Source organism: Solanum pennellii, chromosome 6 (genome assembly GCF_001406875.1).
Source record: "Solanum pennellii chromosome 6, SPENNV200".
NCBI classification, from domain to species: Eukaryota; Viridiplantae; Streptophyta; class Magnoliopsida; order Solanales; family Solanaceae; genus Solanum; species Solanum pennellii.
The window spans coordinates 55,670,481-55,688,268 of record NC_028642.1 but is presented as its reverse complement, the minus strand read 5'-3'; the positions used below and the strand labels follow the sequence as shown (position 1 = coordinate 55,688,268).

General features: G+C 34.1%; 5 protein-coding genes across 7 annotated transcripts; all 5 read right to left on the bottom strand.

Annotated features, from left to right (window-relative positions):
- Window positions 1–825: 825 nt before the first annotated feature.
- LOC107022008 lies at window positions 826–2,799 on the bottom strand (the record flags this gene model as incomplete). The annotated part of the gene is made up of 5 exons (XM_027917458.1): window positions 826–1,253; window positions 1,429–1,536; window positions 1,630–2,026; window positions 2,255–2,362; window positions 2,584–2,799. Coding segments are annotated over 5 exons (1,209 nt in total), but the record flags the coding sequence as incomplete, so codon positions are not given.
- Window positions 2,800–6,803: 4,004 nt separating this feature from the next.
- LOC107021422 lies at window positions 6,804–8,541 on the bottom strand. Its single transcript, XM_015222078.2, has 4 exons — window positions 8,270–8,541; window positions 8,146–8,181; window positions 7,912–8,082; window positions 6,804–7,220 (listed from the first exon to the last, which is right to left on the bottom strand). Exons 1-4 carry the CDS (start codon window positions 8,495–8,497, stop codon window positions 7,002–7,004), a joined length of 654 nt encoding a protein of 217 aa, XP_015077564.1. The 5' UTR covers window positions 8,498–8,541; the 3' UTR covers window positions 6,804–7,001.
- A 1,348-nt stretch (window positions 8,542–9,889) lies between these two features.
- Window positions 9,890–13,263, bottom strand: LOC107022472 (aluminum-activated malate transporter 4-like). The gene is made up of 6 exons (XM_015223073.2): window positions 12,918–13,263; window positions 12,382–12,519; window positions 11,601–11,864; window positions 11,372–11,508; window positions 11,132–11,278; window positions 9,890–10,859 (listed from the first exon to the last, which is right to left on the bottom strand). Exons 1-6 carry the CDS (start codon window positions 13,261–13,263, stop codon window positions 10,212–10,214), a joined length of 1,680 nt encoding a protein of 559 aa, XP_015078559.1. The 3' UTR covers window positions 9,890–10,211.
- Window positions 13,264–14,259: 996 nt separating this feature from the next.
- Window positions 14,260–17,217, bottom strand: LOC107021917 (WUSCHEL-related homeobox 11). 3 transcript variants are annotated; one of them, XM_027917615.1, is made up of 6 exons: window positions 16,425–17,217; window positions 15,756–15,934; window positions 15,390–15,498; window positions 15,167–15,296; window positions 14,946–15,022; window positions 14,265–14,852 (listed from the first exon to the last, which is right to left on the bottom strand). In XM_027917615.1, exons 1-3 carry the CDS (start codon window positions 16,936–16,938, stop codon window positions 15,481–15,483), a joined length of 711 nt encoding a protein of 236 aa, XP_027773416.1. In that variant the 5' UTR covers window positions 16,939–17,217; the 3' UTR covers window positions 14,265–14,852; window positions 14,946–15,022; window positions 15,167–15,296; window positions 15,390–15,480. The 3 variants fall into 3 exon arrangements, with proteins under 3 accessions (XP_015078117.1, XP_015078116.1, XP_027773416.1); XM_015222631.2 differs by having other exon boundaries at window positions 14,260–14,852; window positions 15,390–15,934; XM_015222630.2 differs by having other exon boundaries at window positions 14,260–14,852; window positions 14,946–15,086; window positions 15,390–15,934; window positions 16,425–17,167.
- On the bottom strand, window positions 14,685–15,347 carry LOC107022471 (60S ribosomal protein L13-1-like). The gene is made up of 3 exons (XM_015223072.1): window positions 15,343–15,347; window positions 15,167–15,296; window positions 14,685–14,852 (listed from the first exon to the last, which is right to left on the bottom strand). Exons 1-3 carry the CDS (start codon window positions 15,345–15,347, stop codon window positions 14,685–14,687), a joined length of 303 nt encoding a protein of 100 aa, XP_015078558.1.
- Window positions 17,218–17,788: the final 571 nt, after the last annotated feature.

Below are 17,788 nucleotides of genomic sequence, written 5' to 3'. Positions count from 1 at the left end.
TAATGTTAGCACTTGATTTCGATTCATGAATAGCGGTGAGATGAACTCTAGATTTGAAGATAAGATGGCACCACTCAGGACTTTTAGTGCACGTGTTTTGATTATGAGAGTGCACAATTCACTATATGATACTTTCTTAGATCTTCACGGTACCATATGGGTCTGCCTGATCACTTTTGATGTTTATGAATAATTTTCATTTTTGTGAAAATATTCTATAGATAGTTACAGATATAATTAACTCAAATTGCTCGAATGCTGTATCCATGAATTATTGATAATGGACTGTTACGAATCTTCCGACCTAAAAAATTAAAGCTAGACGAATATTAATTTAAACATAGTATATATACATAAAAAAAGTTTTCACTCGGCTATGAAGATTGTATTCACAAATATTCAATATGATATCAAAGCTCACAGTAATAGATATCAAAGATTTTGAGTCTTATCACCACTTATTTACAACAAATTTCATGTAGGTAATCGAATAATAAAAAGAAATTACCCGTACTTGAAGGGGCTTATTAAGTATCTTATCTCTAACTATTTAACCAGTCGATCTTTGTTGTCGTATGCAGTAAAAATAAAAGGCCACTTGAGCTTTAAATCTACAAGTATGCGGAGGTGGAGGATGTAATTTGGTCTAATCTAATAACCTTAGTTCAAATCCTAAAATTGTATTAAGAAATTCATTAATTAAATATGTGTAAAAATTTAATTACATCACTATATTTTAAAATTTAGAACGTATAAAGTTCAAATCTTGGCTCATCTCTCCATTAGAATTATGTTTATGAGAAATATGTAGCATGCATTCTTGGTTTTGTCTGTATGACATAACGTTTTTGTACAATATATCAGACCTCTTTCTCAAGAGGATCTTTGCTTCTTTAAGACACCTGAAATGGTAGATATCCAGATGCTTGATTGCATTTCATCTTTGAAAAGAAGCTTGATGATTCCATTGTTCGTCATCAAGCTAACAAAATACTTGCCTTGAGCCTCCAGACATTCTTTTATGATGTTGATCAGCTTGTCTGGACAACGGTAAGTTTTTTTTAGTATTAAGAGTTCTTTTATAATAAAGCCTAAAAAGAAGAGAAGCATCAAATTTTGAGGTAATAAATAGAAACTGAATGGATAATTACATTCTTTTGAAGCTCTTAGAGTCCCAAAGTACTTCCTTTTGAGGCTTAGTATCAGTTGGTTTTGCTTCAAATGCAGGGTCACCCATTTGTCTTCTTTATGTCCTGTGATGTAATAAACAAAACATATTTAGGCGGTGTAGTCCCACAAGTGAGGTATGGGAAGGATAGAGTGTATGCATACCTTACCCCAACCTCGTGGAGGTAGAGAGTAAACAAAGACCCTCGGCTCAAGTGCTAAATCACCTATAAGAAATTTTTCAGGAGATTTGATTCTTACCTGAGGGCATTATTATCCATAGTCGTGTGCCTGCAGTGAGCATCTCTGGGATCCTAGGAGAGGAATCCTCTATGGCTCTCGATTTAAGAATTGCAGCTCCTCGTAAACCTAGTAAACAAGCATTAAGCTTCCATCATTTAGAACGAACACTAATGTAACACACACACAAAAAAAACAACAGAAATATGTGTTAAGTATTACATGTGGCTGCTGTTGCTGTGACTGCAATCATATCCATTGGAGATTGGATGGCCAGGCCAGAATTGACTGCAGATGCAACCTGAGCTCTTCCTGCTCCTAGAGCTTCTGCTGCCTCAGCACATACCGTAGTCATCAGAGCAGCAGCTGAAGCAACTACATTACCCATATTATGGCTCCATGTTCCTTCCCTCTCATAATTGATATGGTGTGATTCTCGTTTTTCTGAACTGCTATTGCTGGCAAAGCCAGCAATACCTGAAGCAAGCTGTGTGAGAGAAAGTACAGCATGTAGTTTTGCTGTTTGTAATCGGAGTTGCTCTTTCTTCTCTTGATCTGATCTAAACAACCAAAACGTAGATTTTCTTTTTAGCCATCCCTTCATGTGATGCAAGTCCACCTATCATATGAAATAGCATGAGTACAACATTAGAGACTCGATTTCATCAACTCCACGTAATAGTTAGCTTGACATTCTAATTTAGTAACTTCCAGCCAAGACTACTGGTGAGACCCCTTTTATTAATAAATATCTCTGAGTCATTGTACTGTATCATTTTTCGTAGTGGATGCTTCAAAGTGTCGGTTTAGGGGGTGGGGGTGGTGCAAAGAGTTTGTGATTGATCACCTTAATATACTGTTTATTGGTAAAAGCTCTGTTGCTTGAACTGTCCAGTATTTCCTCATCTTGTTCTTCATAATCCTCTTTGCCTGCCGCGTCTTTCAACAAGAGATTCTGCAAAAGCAGAGAACTCTGTTAAGGGTTGTTTATAATTCCAGTTTTGAATTGACATTATCATGCATGCTCAAGCAAGGCACCAATTGTCATAAGAGAGGGGAATGTAAACTACAGTAATTGCTGTTAGCTTTTCATTTTAAACGAATATGTTTGACGATTAATAGTCTTTAATCCTCAGTTATGCTTCTAACTGATACAGCAGAATGTTGGTTACTTACACTTGATGAAAACATTTGCAGGAGATCACTAGAAGATGGACTCCACGGTCGACTCAAGAACTCCATTGCATTGGCAGGGCTGCTAGGTACCTCTGATGCTTGATTATACGAAGTGAAATTATTTTTGCTAATTGGCTCGAAACACCTTCTACTTCTTGTCAAAATTCTGTTCTTTGGCTTACCCTTTTTGACACCAAAAAATATACAGAAACACAATCAGAAACACTGTAAATCACTAACAACAACAAAAACAGAAGTGAAAAAAACTCACATTGTAGTCTAGTGAACTCTGCTGAGCCATGAGTGGCATGGGATTTTCGTCGTTTTCACCAGGAACTCTACTTGTACTTCTTAAGTAGTTAATTATAAGACACGATCATGAAAATCTTTCTGAATGAGACATTTTTACTAGTTACAGAGTTTACAGAAAAGGAAAGGTCATAGATGTGTGAAGTAAATGATTTAGATATATAGTAAAACAAGTACAAGTTTTTTGCATATATGTAATTGAATGAAACTTACCACAAGAGGACTACTTTGTTATATGGTTTGTGAGTGTAAGTCTATGTTATTGTCGATATTTATGGAAAAACTTTCTATTAGTGGAAGGCATTGTGGGAATTAATGGGATATGATATGATTGTGATTTGTGAATAATATATTATTTCATATATTCTAACGTTGGATGGAATTGAGTGTAAAAGAAATGTTTATATTATTGCAATTGGCAACGGGATTTTAGGTCAACATGTGGATATCGATTGTTACTTTATGTTTAGGACCACAATCTTAGTTTTAACAATGCTCAATTAATATACTAAGTTTAAGAAAACTAGTTGAAGACTGTGCAAAAGGTGATCTTCCTCTTCCTCTGTTTCACACTGGTTGATCCAGAACTTAAACGTTATAGGTTCTGAATCGAGAGAGTGTTGTACTTGATTTTTTCGCTATATGCATAGAGTTGGACGTTGAAACAATGGATGTATTCTAGTGAACCCGCAAAACCCCTTTCTTGACAGGCAAATGGATGGGTTAGATCGGATATGAATGGGTTAAAAAAGGGTTAAACAAAAATAAAAACGGATAAAATATTCGATCATTAACAGAAAGGAAAAAATAGGTTAACCAAGGAATAGACTTAGCCTCCTAGAAAGCAATAGCTCATAGTGATAATATCAATTTTTTAGGGGATGGTATTCATAGGCCTAACGCATGAATGTAAATTTGAACAAGTGTCGCATCCTATTCTTTTGGTGCGCACAAGATAAAATTCTCACTCTTATATAATAACTTACAAATCACATAGAAAAGGTAATCAGCAATAGACAAGTCCGATTCGACAACCCAGAAGATAAATCCATTGCTTTACCTCTAACATGAAAGTCCCATAGATTTTCGCATAGGAGGGACTTGTTCAAACTTTTTATAATTCCACTTGGATGGCATTGTTGTGGACAATATATTTAAATAAAAGAAAGGTTATTTTAGCATGCCTACGGTTCTGTATACTTGGCATGCAGCAATTTGGCCACTTGGCTATGTTACTATGTGTGTGTACCCTCCACCAGAAATGGTGTTGGAAGTTAAATAAGGGAAGAAGCTTAAGTTTGACATCTTGGAAGGGTACTTACAGCACGTGGCTGCAGGTTTATTACTCCATCAGTTTATTGATAACTGAACTACTTTTACCTACACCAGCAAATGTCTCCTATTTTTCTCTTGATTATGGGTGACCGAAGCATATTAGTAACCTAAAGTGTGGCATCTTTGGCGCTAATTACGCTTCCTTTACTTAGAAATCAGCAAAACCTTTTTTTTCTTTTTTGATTATGATTTTTCACCTGGTGTCCACAGGTGTTAGAGTGACGATTTTAGAGCAGGGCTAATTTAGATTTTCACTAGAAAGTCTCATTTTTTGAGATAAAAAGAAATTTCTATTAAAAGCGATTATATATCCAGAATTTTGAAGCAAGACATCTTTGACTAAAGATGAAAACATATTTATCATTTGTATGGAAGCAACTTTTTTTTGCTTTTCTTTTAAATTTTTTTCCGTGATTCGCGTTGAAAAGTATTATTTCGAGATAAAACAGTCCCTACAATAGGTTGATTATATATATAGAACTCAAAATCAAAATCTTTAGTGATTAAGTAAAGTACTTATCAGTTCCCCACTAAACGCTAAATTTAAGAAAAAGATTGCTTAATTGGTTTTTCGGTCTGTTATATTTGTATTTTACTTCCGATGGTCTACTATATTTGTATGAATATGATTTTTCTTTTTGACCTTCTAAGAATTTAATTGAGGAATTTTTTTTTTGCTATACGGAGAATATTCTCAATGGGAAATGTTCGAGATCATTTTTTTTTTCAATTATTTCATATTACTAAATATATAATCGTTAAAGAAATTAAAATATGATAAGTTAATTTTTTGTTATAGTTTAGAAAACTGTTTTTGCCTTTTGATTAATTATGTCACTTCAAATTTCGTTATCGCAATACTATCAGTTGTTCTTGAATATAATTGCATTCTTTTTTTTCAGGTAACTAATTGTATATACTATTAATCACCTGAAATACAATTACAAAGCAGCTAACATAGAATTTTAAATTTAACAACGTATATCATACTCTTTCTCAAGAATTTTATTGGCTGATATGAAAATCTAGATTGTAGTGCAATATCTTTCTTGATCTATGAAATTAGTAATACTTAAAAGACAAATAATACTTTCATTTGCTGATATATTTTTCAACGAAATAATAAAGTTTTATTTGAATAAATGCGTTAAGTTAAATGAAAATATTATCGAGAAGACATCAGAAGGAACAATCACACACTAATCAGATACAGTGAAGACTGAATTTCTTTCTTGCCTTGTTGCCTATCAATTCCTAGCAAAGACAAAACACAAGGTGTTTTCTTTTTACTACTGTGGACAAAGTTTCCTGGTACCTGTTGCTGGTGGGAGGTGCTTGCAAGCCACACGATTAAGAAAAAAAAAATCTTTCTTGCCTTGCCAACTGCAGGAATAGTTACTTTTCATGGTACCATTCTTCCTACCAAATGCTGCTTTTGTTCAATTTGACTTGAAAAAAAAAAAAAAAGAAGAAGAAGAATGTTGCCTTTCATTTGGTACCTCTAATACATCCACAGCCATTCTCACAGAAGAAACCTTAATAATGAGTATACTAGAGGTAAACAAAATTTTAAGCATTACTAGTCTTAGTCATAGAGTGGGATTATACTGAGTATGTTGTTATACTAGCCTTAGTCTTGGAATTCCACCCATAACAGCTGGAAGCTAAATACGTGCACTTTGCCTCTTTCTTGGCAGTAGAAAACCTCCAGAGTACGAGCCTAAGAATAACATTGACTGAAGCAACTGTTGGAGAGAAGGCATAAGTCCATGTTGAACGAGGATACATTGCTTTAACTCACTGTATCCTGCATGGATAGACTCTGCAAAAGTATGATATATTTCTAGGCTACATTTCAAAGCCTTGCACTACTTCATGAATTTTTCACAAAGTTCAGTTCAGTGAAAAAAAGATACTTCCCTTGTTACATGACGAGCACCCTATGTTTTATTATGAGAGATGAAGTTTGAGTTCAGATGCGCTCTTGCAGTGCTCAATAATGCCTTAACCTAGGGAAAGGTTTGTTCACAGGTTGAAGCGAGCATGGTTTAGGATATCAGCAATTCTATTTAACTTTGTGTAGCATGTTAAATATGGTATAAGGTTTACCTAGTTCACTGTTTGCCACATGCCTATGCTGTCTAAGATCTACCATTGGGATCTACGCTTCCCTTTAAAGCTTCAACTAGATATAAATACTTAAAATCTTCATTTACAAGTTTAGAAAACTATTTTGATCGAGTTTACATATTTATGTGTCTTAGATGCCGGATGGTGATCCAACACAGCCTCTAGTCCTCTACTAATGCACATCTACTACAGAAGGAACTACGAGATGTAATATACGTTTGATTTTCAACCCAATAAGGCAACAACCTAAAATACTTGGACCTCATCTCAATTGTACTTCAAGTTAGACCCTATTTATAAGGTTACTTCAGAAGAAGAACAACAGAGTAGGTGCATGAAGCAAAAATACCGGTAACATAAATGAAACAGTAGGAATAGGCACTACAGGGAATTGTATTTTTCGATTAACCTTATATTTGGGCATTTATTTTTGCAGAGAAACACAAATATAACAACATTAACTTGTCATTCAATTAAGTAACTCTGAACTTAAGAAATTTTTTTAATAATTAAACACACGTTTCCAACTACTTTTACGAGACCATATAAGTGGAAAAATTATATAGTCAGAGGACTATCTCAATGATACAAGTAACACTCAACAGATTACAACAAATATCCAGCTAACTTATGGGTGGAATCGTTCACTTTCCCCATCTTGAAAGGATGAGTAAACCAATAATGGTGAAACATGTCCCAGCAACTATAGTCACCACTAAAGCAAAAGCATATACGAGACTTGGAAAGTTTAAGTATTTCTGTATTCTCTTTAGTCCCTTGTCAATGGCAGGTGCCAGAGCAGCTGCTCCTGCAACCCTAAATGGCCTGGTCACATTATTTCCCGTCCACATTGCGATTATAATCTGCCGTTATGAAGAGTGCTTTTTGAGCAAAGGAGAAATGAAAATACAGAAGTGCTCAATTAAAATAGCACATGTCCAATTGGGGAAGTAAGGTGCAGATTGACACGGGGCACCATGAAAATTCCGAGTTCCCTATAGTTGCTAAATGATTCTCATTAGTGTTATTGTTAACTCTGGATGCTCTTTCTGGTAAAGAGGAGAAGAATGACATTAAATTTGATCTAAGATAAAGGAACTCACGATATGGTGAAAAGGAAAAGATGGTCTTAACTTTGATCTAAAGAAATGCAAAAGACAATTTTGGTATGTAAATACTGAAGTGGATATTCTACGACAAATGAAAATGCTATGATAAGCATTCATCCAGTATCCTAAATGTAAATACCACATATTTCCATAATATGGTACCTTTTACCTTTGCACTAAAAAGTTCAGGAAATCAAGTCTACAACAACGCAAGTGAGGTTTGGGGAGGGTAAGATGTATGCGAACCTAACCTTACTCCTATCTTTGTGGGGGTAGAGAGGTTTTTTCCAATAGACCGTTGGCTCAAAAGAGAAGTAATTCTAGGAAATCAAGTCTCTATTTCTCTAAATAAAAGCAAAAACCATTCCCCCTTTTATCAATTGCATATTTCATACCTATTTAATAACCTTCAATAAAGTATTGGTGGCTAAGAATTACTACTTACCCCCAACAAAGATTGGAGGTTTGCAGCAGGATTATTGCCGGTGGTCTTCTCATAGCCCATAAATGCAAGCACAAAGAAACTAGTGTATGTGACACCATCAATAATGCCATAAGCAAGAACTGCCGCAAGGCCTAGCTTTGCTACCTTCGCACTCATTTCCGCTGAGTTCTCCTGATTAAAACACAATGTCAAAGCAGTTTTCACCAAATTAAAAAAAATATGGGTTTACCATACCTTCCATTTCTTCCAAAACCCTTTGCTCTCTTGGCTCTTATCCCACACAGAAAAGGAAACAAAAAAATAATAATCAGAAAATCAACAGAAGAATGCTATATATGTGTGTGAGAGAGAGACTGACATCTAAACTTTTGTTTTGTTGGAAAAAATTATCATCCGTGATAGATCCATTAGTCGAGGATGAACATTTGATTGATAAATGCGATAAAGGGCAAGTGTTGAGCAAGTTGAAATTGCTCCTTTTAGGTTGAATTTGTAGTGATGATAGCAAGTAAGTAAAGTGTCCCGCGCTGCGAGGAGGAAGAAAAAAGCTAGTTGGGAAGCCATGAGCAGTAGCAGAACCAGCCATTCCACCTCTTTTTTTTTTGTCAGAGCTTCAACTGGGCGTTTAATCCAATCTCTTCATTTTATTTGGCTATACAGCTAAATAATAAAATAATGGGAAAATTGTATATAATAGCAAACTAATAACCTAAATTAAATGGAATAGCTAGGGTTTGATTTAATTGTGCTCCATAGCAAACGTTGGCAAAAATTTGCCAGGCGTCTCTCTCTCAGAAGTCTCGCTCGCCACTCTCCCATTCTCGCCTCTCTCGCTTTATACACAGAAGTGTATAATTTCTGTTTCTGTTTTGTATAAAGCGAGAGAAAATTGTATATACACATGCAAAAATGTATATCTTCGTGTTATACACTTAATTATATAATTTACAAACATTTTACTTCAAATATTGAAGAGAAAAAGGCCAAAGAATTATACAATTGTGAATTATACAATTGCAGTGAAATACAATTTTTTCTAGCTTTATACAACAGAAGTGTATATATTGTGTTTCTGTTTTTGTATAAAGCGAGAAAAACATATATCTTCTTGCTATACACTTATAATTATGCAATATACATACATTTTAATTCGATTCAACTGTATGCAAAGCTAATTATACAATTGCAGCGAAATAGGCCAGCGAATTATACAATTTAGGCCAGCGAATTATACACTTGTATATGTATAGCGAATTATACAGTTTTTATGTTTGCTATGGAGCGCAATTATGCAAAGTTTGCTATAGCATACAAATATGAATTTTTTGTTTGCTATATGTGAAAGTTGCCCTAAAATAATTGACTCACGGTACAAATTCAAGATAATTATTTCTAATTGTAAGAAAGTGCACACTATTTACGAGAAACAATCGATATAGTTTTATTAAATAAACAAGAGTAAACTTAGTAATTTAGTACTCTCTCCGTTTAAAAATGAATTTTTTTTTTTTGTTTATTTAAAAAAGAATTTTTTTTTTATAATGTTTTAATTTCAACTTTTCACGTGACATGTTTAAGGCGACAAAATTTTGTACATTTAATCTAACTTTAATTTAGGACCATAAGATATAAACGTTCTTTTTATATTCTTAAACTCTCGGTCAAATCAAATCATGTCATTTTTTGTGAAACAGACGAAGTATATTTTATATTTATAATTTTTTAAATGAATATAAAATAAATATATGATAATTTATATTTTGACCAAGCAATTAAACAATTACGGTTTTATATCAAAAGACGCTTATTTTAGTTTTATGATTTTAGTGTAAGCATAATATGGGCGGTAAGTTTTTACCTTAAAACCACAATGTACTTGTTAAGAAAAAAGAACTACTTTTTGTCAACATTAGGTATTGGGAAGTAAAACAGATGACTTTTGCTTATGATTTTTCAAAACTTTCAGGTGAATATCTGATAAGCAATTTAATATCTGTAATTCATGTATAACAACACTTCAGTTCCAGATAATAATTCATCAAAGCCTTACAGCTTTAATAATATACATAAGAAAAGGTCCCAACTGGGCATTAGTTATTTATGAAACAATAACTACAGTAATCACATCTACCTGAATTCTCTAGCTTGGCTCAATAAATCGGTTTTCTGTGATCTCGAGCCCTGGAACGAAAAATCCATTTCCTAAGAACAGTTTATATACTTACCTAAGTGATGTGCTGCATATAGCATCTTCATGATGAGCATTAGCACAAATAGACTGAGTTTTCTCGACTAAATTTCTAGAAGTTAGCTGCCTCCGCTGCATCTATGGGTTCCTTAAATTTTGCCTTCTCACTAAGCTGTTGAAATGCATTTACAAGATTTTGAAGTCTTGCAACAAACTCAATTAACAAGGAAGTAAAAGTGGCCAATGACAATGGACATGCACTTTCAAATGTACGAACTTCACGTTCATTTAGAATCACATCTCCAAGAATTGAAAGTCGTGATGGCCACACCATCTGATTGAACACGTTTCCAGTGGAACACATTTGTGCACCAGAAATATTCGTACTTGAATTTCGAGTATAAGCATCCATGTGTTTCAATGTATGAGCAGACCTTAGATTGAGACCTGCTTCACTAAAGGAGTTTATCCCCATCACTTTAGTTTCATTGTCTTTCAGTTCCTGAATATGTTCAGGATCTTCAAGCTGGTTAGCTTGTTTTGCATTTTCCCAGTTCTCCACCTGAACCAATAGATAAGATTTTTGGTCAATCAACAGTTGTAGATCCTCCGCAGCCCCATGAACTTCTTCAAGAAGGTCTCGAGGGCTAAGTTTCTCCATTTTTTCAACTTTGTCTCCAAGATGTTGTAATACTTTAGCTCCTTCAATCCCAACTCTCTGGATCTCCTTGCAGAAGATATGTCTCAAATCAGATGCTGCCTAGAAAAGGAAAAATTGCATGAATTAATATGAAGCCTTGAGTCTATAAATCATTTTCTCAGACTCTTCAATGAGTAGACTGGCATTTATTTTATTTTTTTGTATTTATTTACTCCGAAGAATCTACCTTTGGAATAGATAAAAAGTATAAAACATATGTTCTTAGTAGTAAAAATGAATCACCTAATTCAAACAAGTCCATGATTTTAAAAGCATCTGCACTAAAAAAGGATGTGCAAGTGTTATGCAGGATTTGAAGATTGAAGCTTTACCTGTATTTCTGAAAGAATACAGCTATGCATAGCCATGACCATAAAAGCACAATGCCTCAACGCACCACTGACTTTAACATAATCAGCCCACGGATAATTGAACATCTTGTAACGGCCATGAGGGGGTTCCCATTCAGCAAAAGCTAGCTGCACCAGGAATATTGAAAATTTTAGTAATAAAAGAAAGTGTAATATCCCAAAATTTACCAGCTGTGATCACCAATGAAAATATATGTATACCAGAGAATCCTCTTGGCTTGTTGACTCCAAAGCAGCCCTGTATCCGCTATACACAGGGTCATCAGAGGCCTGGTAAAGAAGGATTTTTGATGGTATCCGATCATATTCAAGACACTGCAAATATCCATTGACACAACCTAACAAGAAGCATTACAGGTATTCAGTTAAGCAGTAGCCTAGATATAACAAATTCAAAGACAATTTGAAGAATATTGAGGAAATTCCTCACCTTCCAAAGAAGTAGAAACACCTTTAAAATTCTTTACCACCAATTTGTGCAAATCTTCACCAGCCCAAATAGGGTAGAGGCCAACATTTATAAGCAAACAGACACCAGCACCAACTCCAATTAGCAACAATCGCGAAACAGCTGCGTGAAAAAAATGTGAAGTTCCCGATACCAGCACAATACAATATGTCAACAAGAATACCCGAAAACCATATTCATATTGCTTCATTGCAGGATGCAATTTCAAGTACGTTGCAAGAAAACCTGAAAATCAAAAGAAAAAGTAATAAGACCAGAGCTGCACACAAGGAGAGGAAATGACAGGTAAAAGAATATAACATTAGATATGCATTAGTCTCAAACATATGCAACAGTTCACCTTCCTTGATTTTGGCCATGTAGTAACCATGTACAAACCTGCTTTCAATTTTATACTTTGCATTATTCGTGTTATTGGATTGTCCGTTTATTGGTTATGCATACGAGAAGAAATAGGTAGTTATTCTACTTGGTGCTTCTCTGGTATGTTATGTAGCCTTAGTAAAAGTGGTAATGGAGAAGATTCGCGACTGATTCTTAGACTTGTGTACTTCCTTTTCCTCTCAAGTCTGATCTTATCGTTCTACTCGCAGCAGCAAGAAATCCCTCTTCTTAAATGAATAGAAAGATTGACACTTCAACTGATCAATTGCTAAGTTTTGAAATAAAATTGAACCCTATGTGCCTGAAGTTTCTCATATTGCAAAAGTAAAGATGTAAAATTCGAAAATTCAAACGACACCTGCAATAAAAATGCTGACCACAATCACAACCTCCTGCCATTTTCCAGCCATAACAGATAATTCAGCAATGCCTACAGCTAGTCCTGCGGCAGACAATGTCCCCAAAGCCCTGTTGAATCCTTTGTTGAGTGTCGCACCTAACATTTTTTTATACATCAATCAGATTATGTATATCAGCTACGGAGACTCAAATAGTAACATACATTAATGTAAAAGAACAATGGACGGTTAAAGTGTCACATCAATTTCATGATAACTGTTTACTGCCCTGCGTAAACATGAGCTATAAATTAACCATGCCTCAATCCCAAAACCAGTTAGGATTAACAGGACTAAATAATTAAATACGAGTACATAGTAATCAATACAAATCCGCTTTTAACAATTTAGATCTCAATCCCAAGTAGTTCAGGTTGGCCATAAGTAATCATCATTTGGTTCTATTTAGGCTGATTTGCCTTTTACTACTTGAACACTAATTCTCATTTCCTTCAAATAGTGAATCATTGGAATATGAAACAAAATTTGAATATACCTATGCTGAACTCGAATACGACGACAACAGTGAGGATGGCCCAAATGGAATATGTACCAACATAGGATAAGGGCTCTTTGAAGAAAATGATAACCGAAACAAGGGAAAGAGTTAAACCCATTTTAACAGCAAAAATGACCTTTCGAGGATCCTTACGACCCATATCAATTGCCTTGATCGAACCCTGTTTAACATTACTACATGATTTCTTAATTCTATTACTTAATCGACGCCAAAATCCTTCGGGTTCGACGTAAAAGGATGGATCCAATCCATACTCTGAATATTTGGGAATCAATCTCTCTTTGCTCGTTTCGTTAAAGTTTTGGCTCAATGGCGCCGCCATTTTTATTTTTTTTTTGTTATGTGAGATGAAATTGAATTATCATAGAAGCAACAAGATTAATTATTCTTTTAGGATTCTTCTTTCAAAGAGATAGAATCAGGTCGATTTCCGAAATGTGTATTCCTCAATATCCAGGCTATTCACGAAACAATCATTAATTTGATGGAAAAATTTTGCATGATTTTTTAAAAAATAGATAGAAGAGAGAATGATATTAGCAATGTCATATCTATCCCTAAAATAGCGAAATAGAAACTTTCTAACTTAATACTCGGTAAATTAGTAAACTTTCTCAGATAATCTTTTTTCTCCTCCATTTGTGCTAGGGGAAAGGATCGTTGATTTCGATAATATAATAACATACACTCCCTCTATTTTTAAAAAAAAAATTGTGGCATCTCTTTTTTAGTTTGTTTAAGAAAAATAATTTTTTTTTTATAAAATTTTTAATTTTAATTTTTTACATGATATATTTAAGGCCACAAAATTAAATGACATTTTAATATATTTAACATAAATTTAATTTACGATCACAAGGTTACACAATTTTCTTTCTTTTTTATTAACTCCGTTCCAAGTCAAACTAGAATTTTTTGAAACGAAGTGAGTACAAATATAAGTTAATAATTCTTTAAAATTAGAAAAATATTCAAAACAATTTAATGAAATATAATTCTAATGTTTTTAAAAAAAAAATCAAAAGTCCATCTAAGGAAAAATGCATAAATAGCCCCCAATTTATGTCCGAAATCTCAGAGACAGACTTTACTATACTAAGGTCCTATTATCCTGTACTTATTTTATAAATAATTTTTTACCCCTTTTTGACTACGTGACATTAACATGAAAAAAATATCGATACGCGTTAAACCCACAAGATATCACCACGTAAACCGTAAAAGGATAGAAAATTATTTAAAAAATAAATTCAGGAGATAATAGAATTTTAATATTAGTATAAATGTGTCTCTAAGAATTCGAATATAGATTGGGAGTATTTTTGCATTTTCTCTTTTTTTTTATTACATCCAAATTCTCTGCACAAAAAATTATCAGGATCTCTAAAATGCAATAAATGTTTTCTTACACGGTTCTAAAATTATTATATTATGTTCAACTTTATCATCGATATTGTTTTCTCTAAATAGAAATAAACCTCTACGAAATAATAAAATTTAATGATAACAACAATATTAATAAGAGAGATTTTGAATAAATATGCTAAATCTCATTAGCATATATGTTCTTTTCAATTCTCTTAATATTTGACACGGCCTCTACTTGTATACAAGCTCTTCTGTCAATATCTTTCTGATTGAAAACATCCAAATCAGCTGTGAGCGCTTCTGTGCTTTGTTCTTAGACTAGAGCATGTTATTATTAGAACAACAAAAAGGAATTGCAATTTGAGGGTATCGCTCTTAGCACCAATGTGACGCGCATTCATCTGCTCCACACGTAGAGGCATTGAATGACTTCATCTCTTCAATAACCTTGACAAGATCTACAGATGGCTTGTCACGCGCAACAGGCATGTAGGCATCAACTTGTGTTGCTGTAGCCAATTCCTCGGGGGCAGACACACCAACCTGAATGCAGTTGCAACAATTAGGAAACAAACAGGGAAAACATTTCAAGTATACACAATTATGCTTCCAGTTACTAGCTACTACCTATCTCACCTTGATTAAGACAACTAATAAACTTGGCCCTGTAGGTCCTCAAGACATCAGCTTGAAGCTCCTCAAGTGAACGATTCCTGCAACAATGATCAACAACGATACCAATTGTTGATGCCAGTTTCTTAGGGATATGCCTGCAGCCTGGCAGTTCGCACTCAGAACATGCTCATCTCACAGTTGATTTTATGGGAAATTAGGCCATAAAACTCAATCAAACATACCTGAAGTTCCTCAAGAAAAATCCTATACCAGACCTTAACTTCCATGTTGTATTTGAGTGTCTGACCATGGATAACAGGGTGGAGAGCTCCAACAGTTGTTGGGGGATCTTCACAGCCATCTCTTGCCTTGCTGCAATTGGATTAAAAAAAAATAGTCAGAATTCTGTTCGCCATACTGCATATTTGAGATCAAAATAAAAACAAGAAAACCAGAATTATATACCAATTCCTCTCTGCTTGCGTGCTGTTTGATTGAACCAGGTCTTCACACGGATATCAGTTTGCTTCTTGAAATGCCCATTAGGGGTAACATGTTATGCTTCATGTCTCAACTACATTGTCCAATAAGAGTTGTAATAGATTGTGACTTAACAAGAATCATTACAGTATATATAACGTTACGTGTGTATAGTAAAATGCATGGACAAGCCTTAAAAGAGAATATGAGAAATCAATCGACAACAAACATCAACATATACATTTTTTTTTATATAAGCAAGGTGTCTAGGCCAGCTTGGAAGGTATACTAATTCATGTTTTTATTCGACACCCTTCCACCCGCTACCTGTGGAAGTTGATGAGAGCTTACCAGGAAGTAGCTTTCACCATGCTGCAAACTCTGAACAACAAAACCATATTCATTAACTGGGAGTGGCACCCCAGAGGAATGATACAAGACTAAGTCTTCGGGGCCAAACATAGCCTTCATGTCAAGTGGCCCTCTGGGCACCTGTGCTGCTACTCCATTTATAAAAACTGTGATAAACCCTGTAACAGTATGACAGTCATAAACATGTGCTGAAACATAACTGAATAGCAAAACAGTATGCAGTTACAGTACTTTGGATTTAATAAGTGAAAAAGAAGAATTAATGAGCAGAAGATCAAATGCAAGAGCAGAGAAAGAAGCTACAGTATGAATTACTGGGCGTACAGTAACGAGAAACAAATAGAATAACACAATTTTCCCAGTGAATATAATCTTCCCTGCATGCTTACGAATATCACTCTCCATCAAGTTGGTGCATATGCTGAGTTCGTTATGTATATAACTAACTTGATCCTAGCCTAAATTTGATAAATATGTCTCCATCTTGATCATTCTACTTCACAAATCTCGTAACAATATCTTCTATTAATTCTCATAGTGTTTATGAAATTCAAACATGAACAAACTAAGCAAAGTAACATCAACAACAATAATTCTAGCTACTTGTAATTAATTTAAAACAATGTATTCATAAATGATCTTTAGAACCTGAGGAAGAGCAATTCAAGTTAGAATTGTCTGTCGCTGAGCACAAAATTGAGGTGATTGAAGAGTTTTGATCAATTCCCATTGGACCCGAAAAGAGGAAGAGGCCATCATTTGCATTTCCCACACCACCTCCAAGCGAAGAAGAAGAAGAAGAAGAAACAGAGGAGGGGACAAAATTAGTCTGAAACTGAATTGCACCGCCATCACTAGACCTTGCAGATTGTTCTTCATTACTGTTACTAACAGCACTAAGACTCGCCTGAATTTGTCTTTGACGACGGCGAGACCTTGACCGCCGATTCTGAAACCAGTAAAACACATTTGCATCTCCAACCGCCCCAAATTGCTCCAACATTTTCCTGATTCTAACTGTCTCGTCTTTTCGAGGATTTACCATCCCACTATTAAAAATGGATTCAAGTATTACGATTTGTTCCGGCTTCGGATTCCACCTTGATCTCACTGTTTCATTTCTTTCACAAGACTGACTTGACGAGCTAGAGTCATCATCCATGGCCGGAGTGAAAATGATAAAAACTCAAAGTAAACAGAAGAATGACATCAAAAAAGGGGAATTATCATTTGGGTATATAAAGAATAAAGGGAATATTAGATAAAATTACTGTGCTGTCCTTTTCAAGTCTAGATCTGTTTTCAGTTCAATTGCAATTGCAAAGGTGTGTGTGTATTCGTACATTTTTTCGGCGTCGAGTTTTATTGGAATAAAGACTAGATTTGTCTTGAGATTCGGAATGTTTCCTTCCTAAGGGGGAATGGTTAATAATTAGTTCACGGGAACTACCAAACTCAACAATTTTGTATTAATCCTATTTAATAATCCCACCGTCCCATACTCCGCCCTTCCATCTAATAACACCTTTTAATATTACATGTTGATTTAAAAAAATTTAAATAAAAAAATTAATTTTACTATATCACTTTTTAAATATAATAAATATAATGTCTTGAAAAAAATATTTCTTTCGTCTTATTTTATTTGTCACATTTTTACTTTGCACTTACATTAAAAAAATGATGTAATTTTACTTTTTTTACCCTTATTTAGTTATCTGGAACTCAAGATTTCAATCAATAAATATATATTAACTAATTTTGATTAATTTAAAAAATGAAAAAATGAACTATTTACTGAATGTTTCCAAGTTAATCGAATTTATATTTTCAAGGCTAATAACTTACAAAGGTAAAAAAGAAAAAATATGATAATTTATGCAGTGATTTTATAAAATAGACAAGTATTATGGGTCTGCTATTTATAGAAAAATATAAAATATAAAATGAGACAGAGGGAGTAATAGATAAATAACTATAATTAATGATAAGGATAAATTCGAAACTAAGTA

What these genes read in the sequence shown, in the direction of transcription:
- LOC107021422 (XM_015222078.2), bottom strand. Translation starts at nt 8,497, where the DNA reads ATGGCTGGTTCTGCTACTGCTCATGGCTTCCCAACTAGCTTTTTTCTT. An exon ending in GGTTTTGGAAGAAATGGAAG is followed by an intron (nt 8,083 to 8,145) that starts GTATGGTAAACC and finishes TGTTTTAATCAG; the next exon opens with GAGAACTCAGCGGAAATGAG. An exon ending in ACCTCCAATCTTTGTTGGGG is followed by an intron (nt 7,221 to 7,911) that starts GTAAGTAGTAAT and finishes TCATAACGGCAG; the next exon opens with ATTATAATCGCAATGTGGAC.
- LOC107022472 (XM_015223073.2), bottom strand. Translation starts at nt 13,263, where the DNA reads ATGGCGGCGCCATTGAGCCAAAACTTTAACGAAACGAGCAAAGAGAGA. An exon ending in TGTTTCTACTTCTTTGGAAG is followed by an intron (nt 11,509 to 11,600) that starts GTGAGGAATTTC and finishes GCTTCTTGTTAG; the next exon opens with GTTGTGTCAATGGATATTTG. An exon ending in CAAGCCAAGAGGATTCTCTG is followed by an intron (nt 11,279 to 11,371) that starts GTATACATATAT and finishes TTCCTGGTGCAG; the next exon opens with CTAGCTTTTGCTGAATGGGA.
- LOC107022471 (XM_015223072.1), bottom strand. An exon ending in TTTTTCTTGAGGAACTTCAG is followed by an intron (nt 14,853 to 15,166) that starts GTATGTTTGATT and finishes AACTGCATTCAG; the next exon opens with GTTGGTGTGTCTGCCCCCGA.
- LOC107021917 (XM_015222631.2), bottom strand. Translation starts at nt 16,938, where the DNA reads ATGGATGATGACTCTAGCTCGTCAAGTCAGTCTTGTGAAAGAAATGAA. An exon ending in CTTGAATTGCTCTTCCTCAG is followed by an intron (nt 15,935 to 16,424) that starts GTTCTAAAGATC and finishes ATACTGTTACAG; the next exon opens with GGTTTATCACAGTTTTTATA.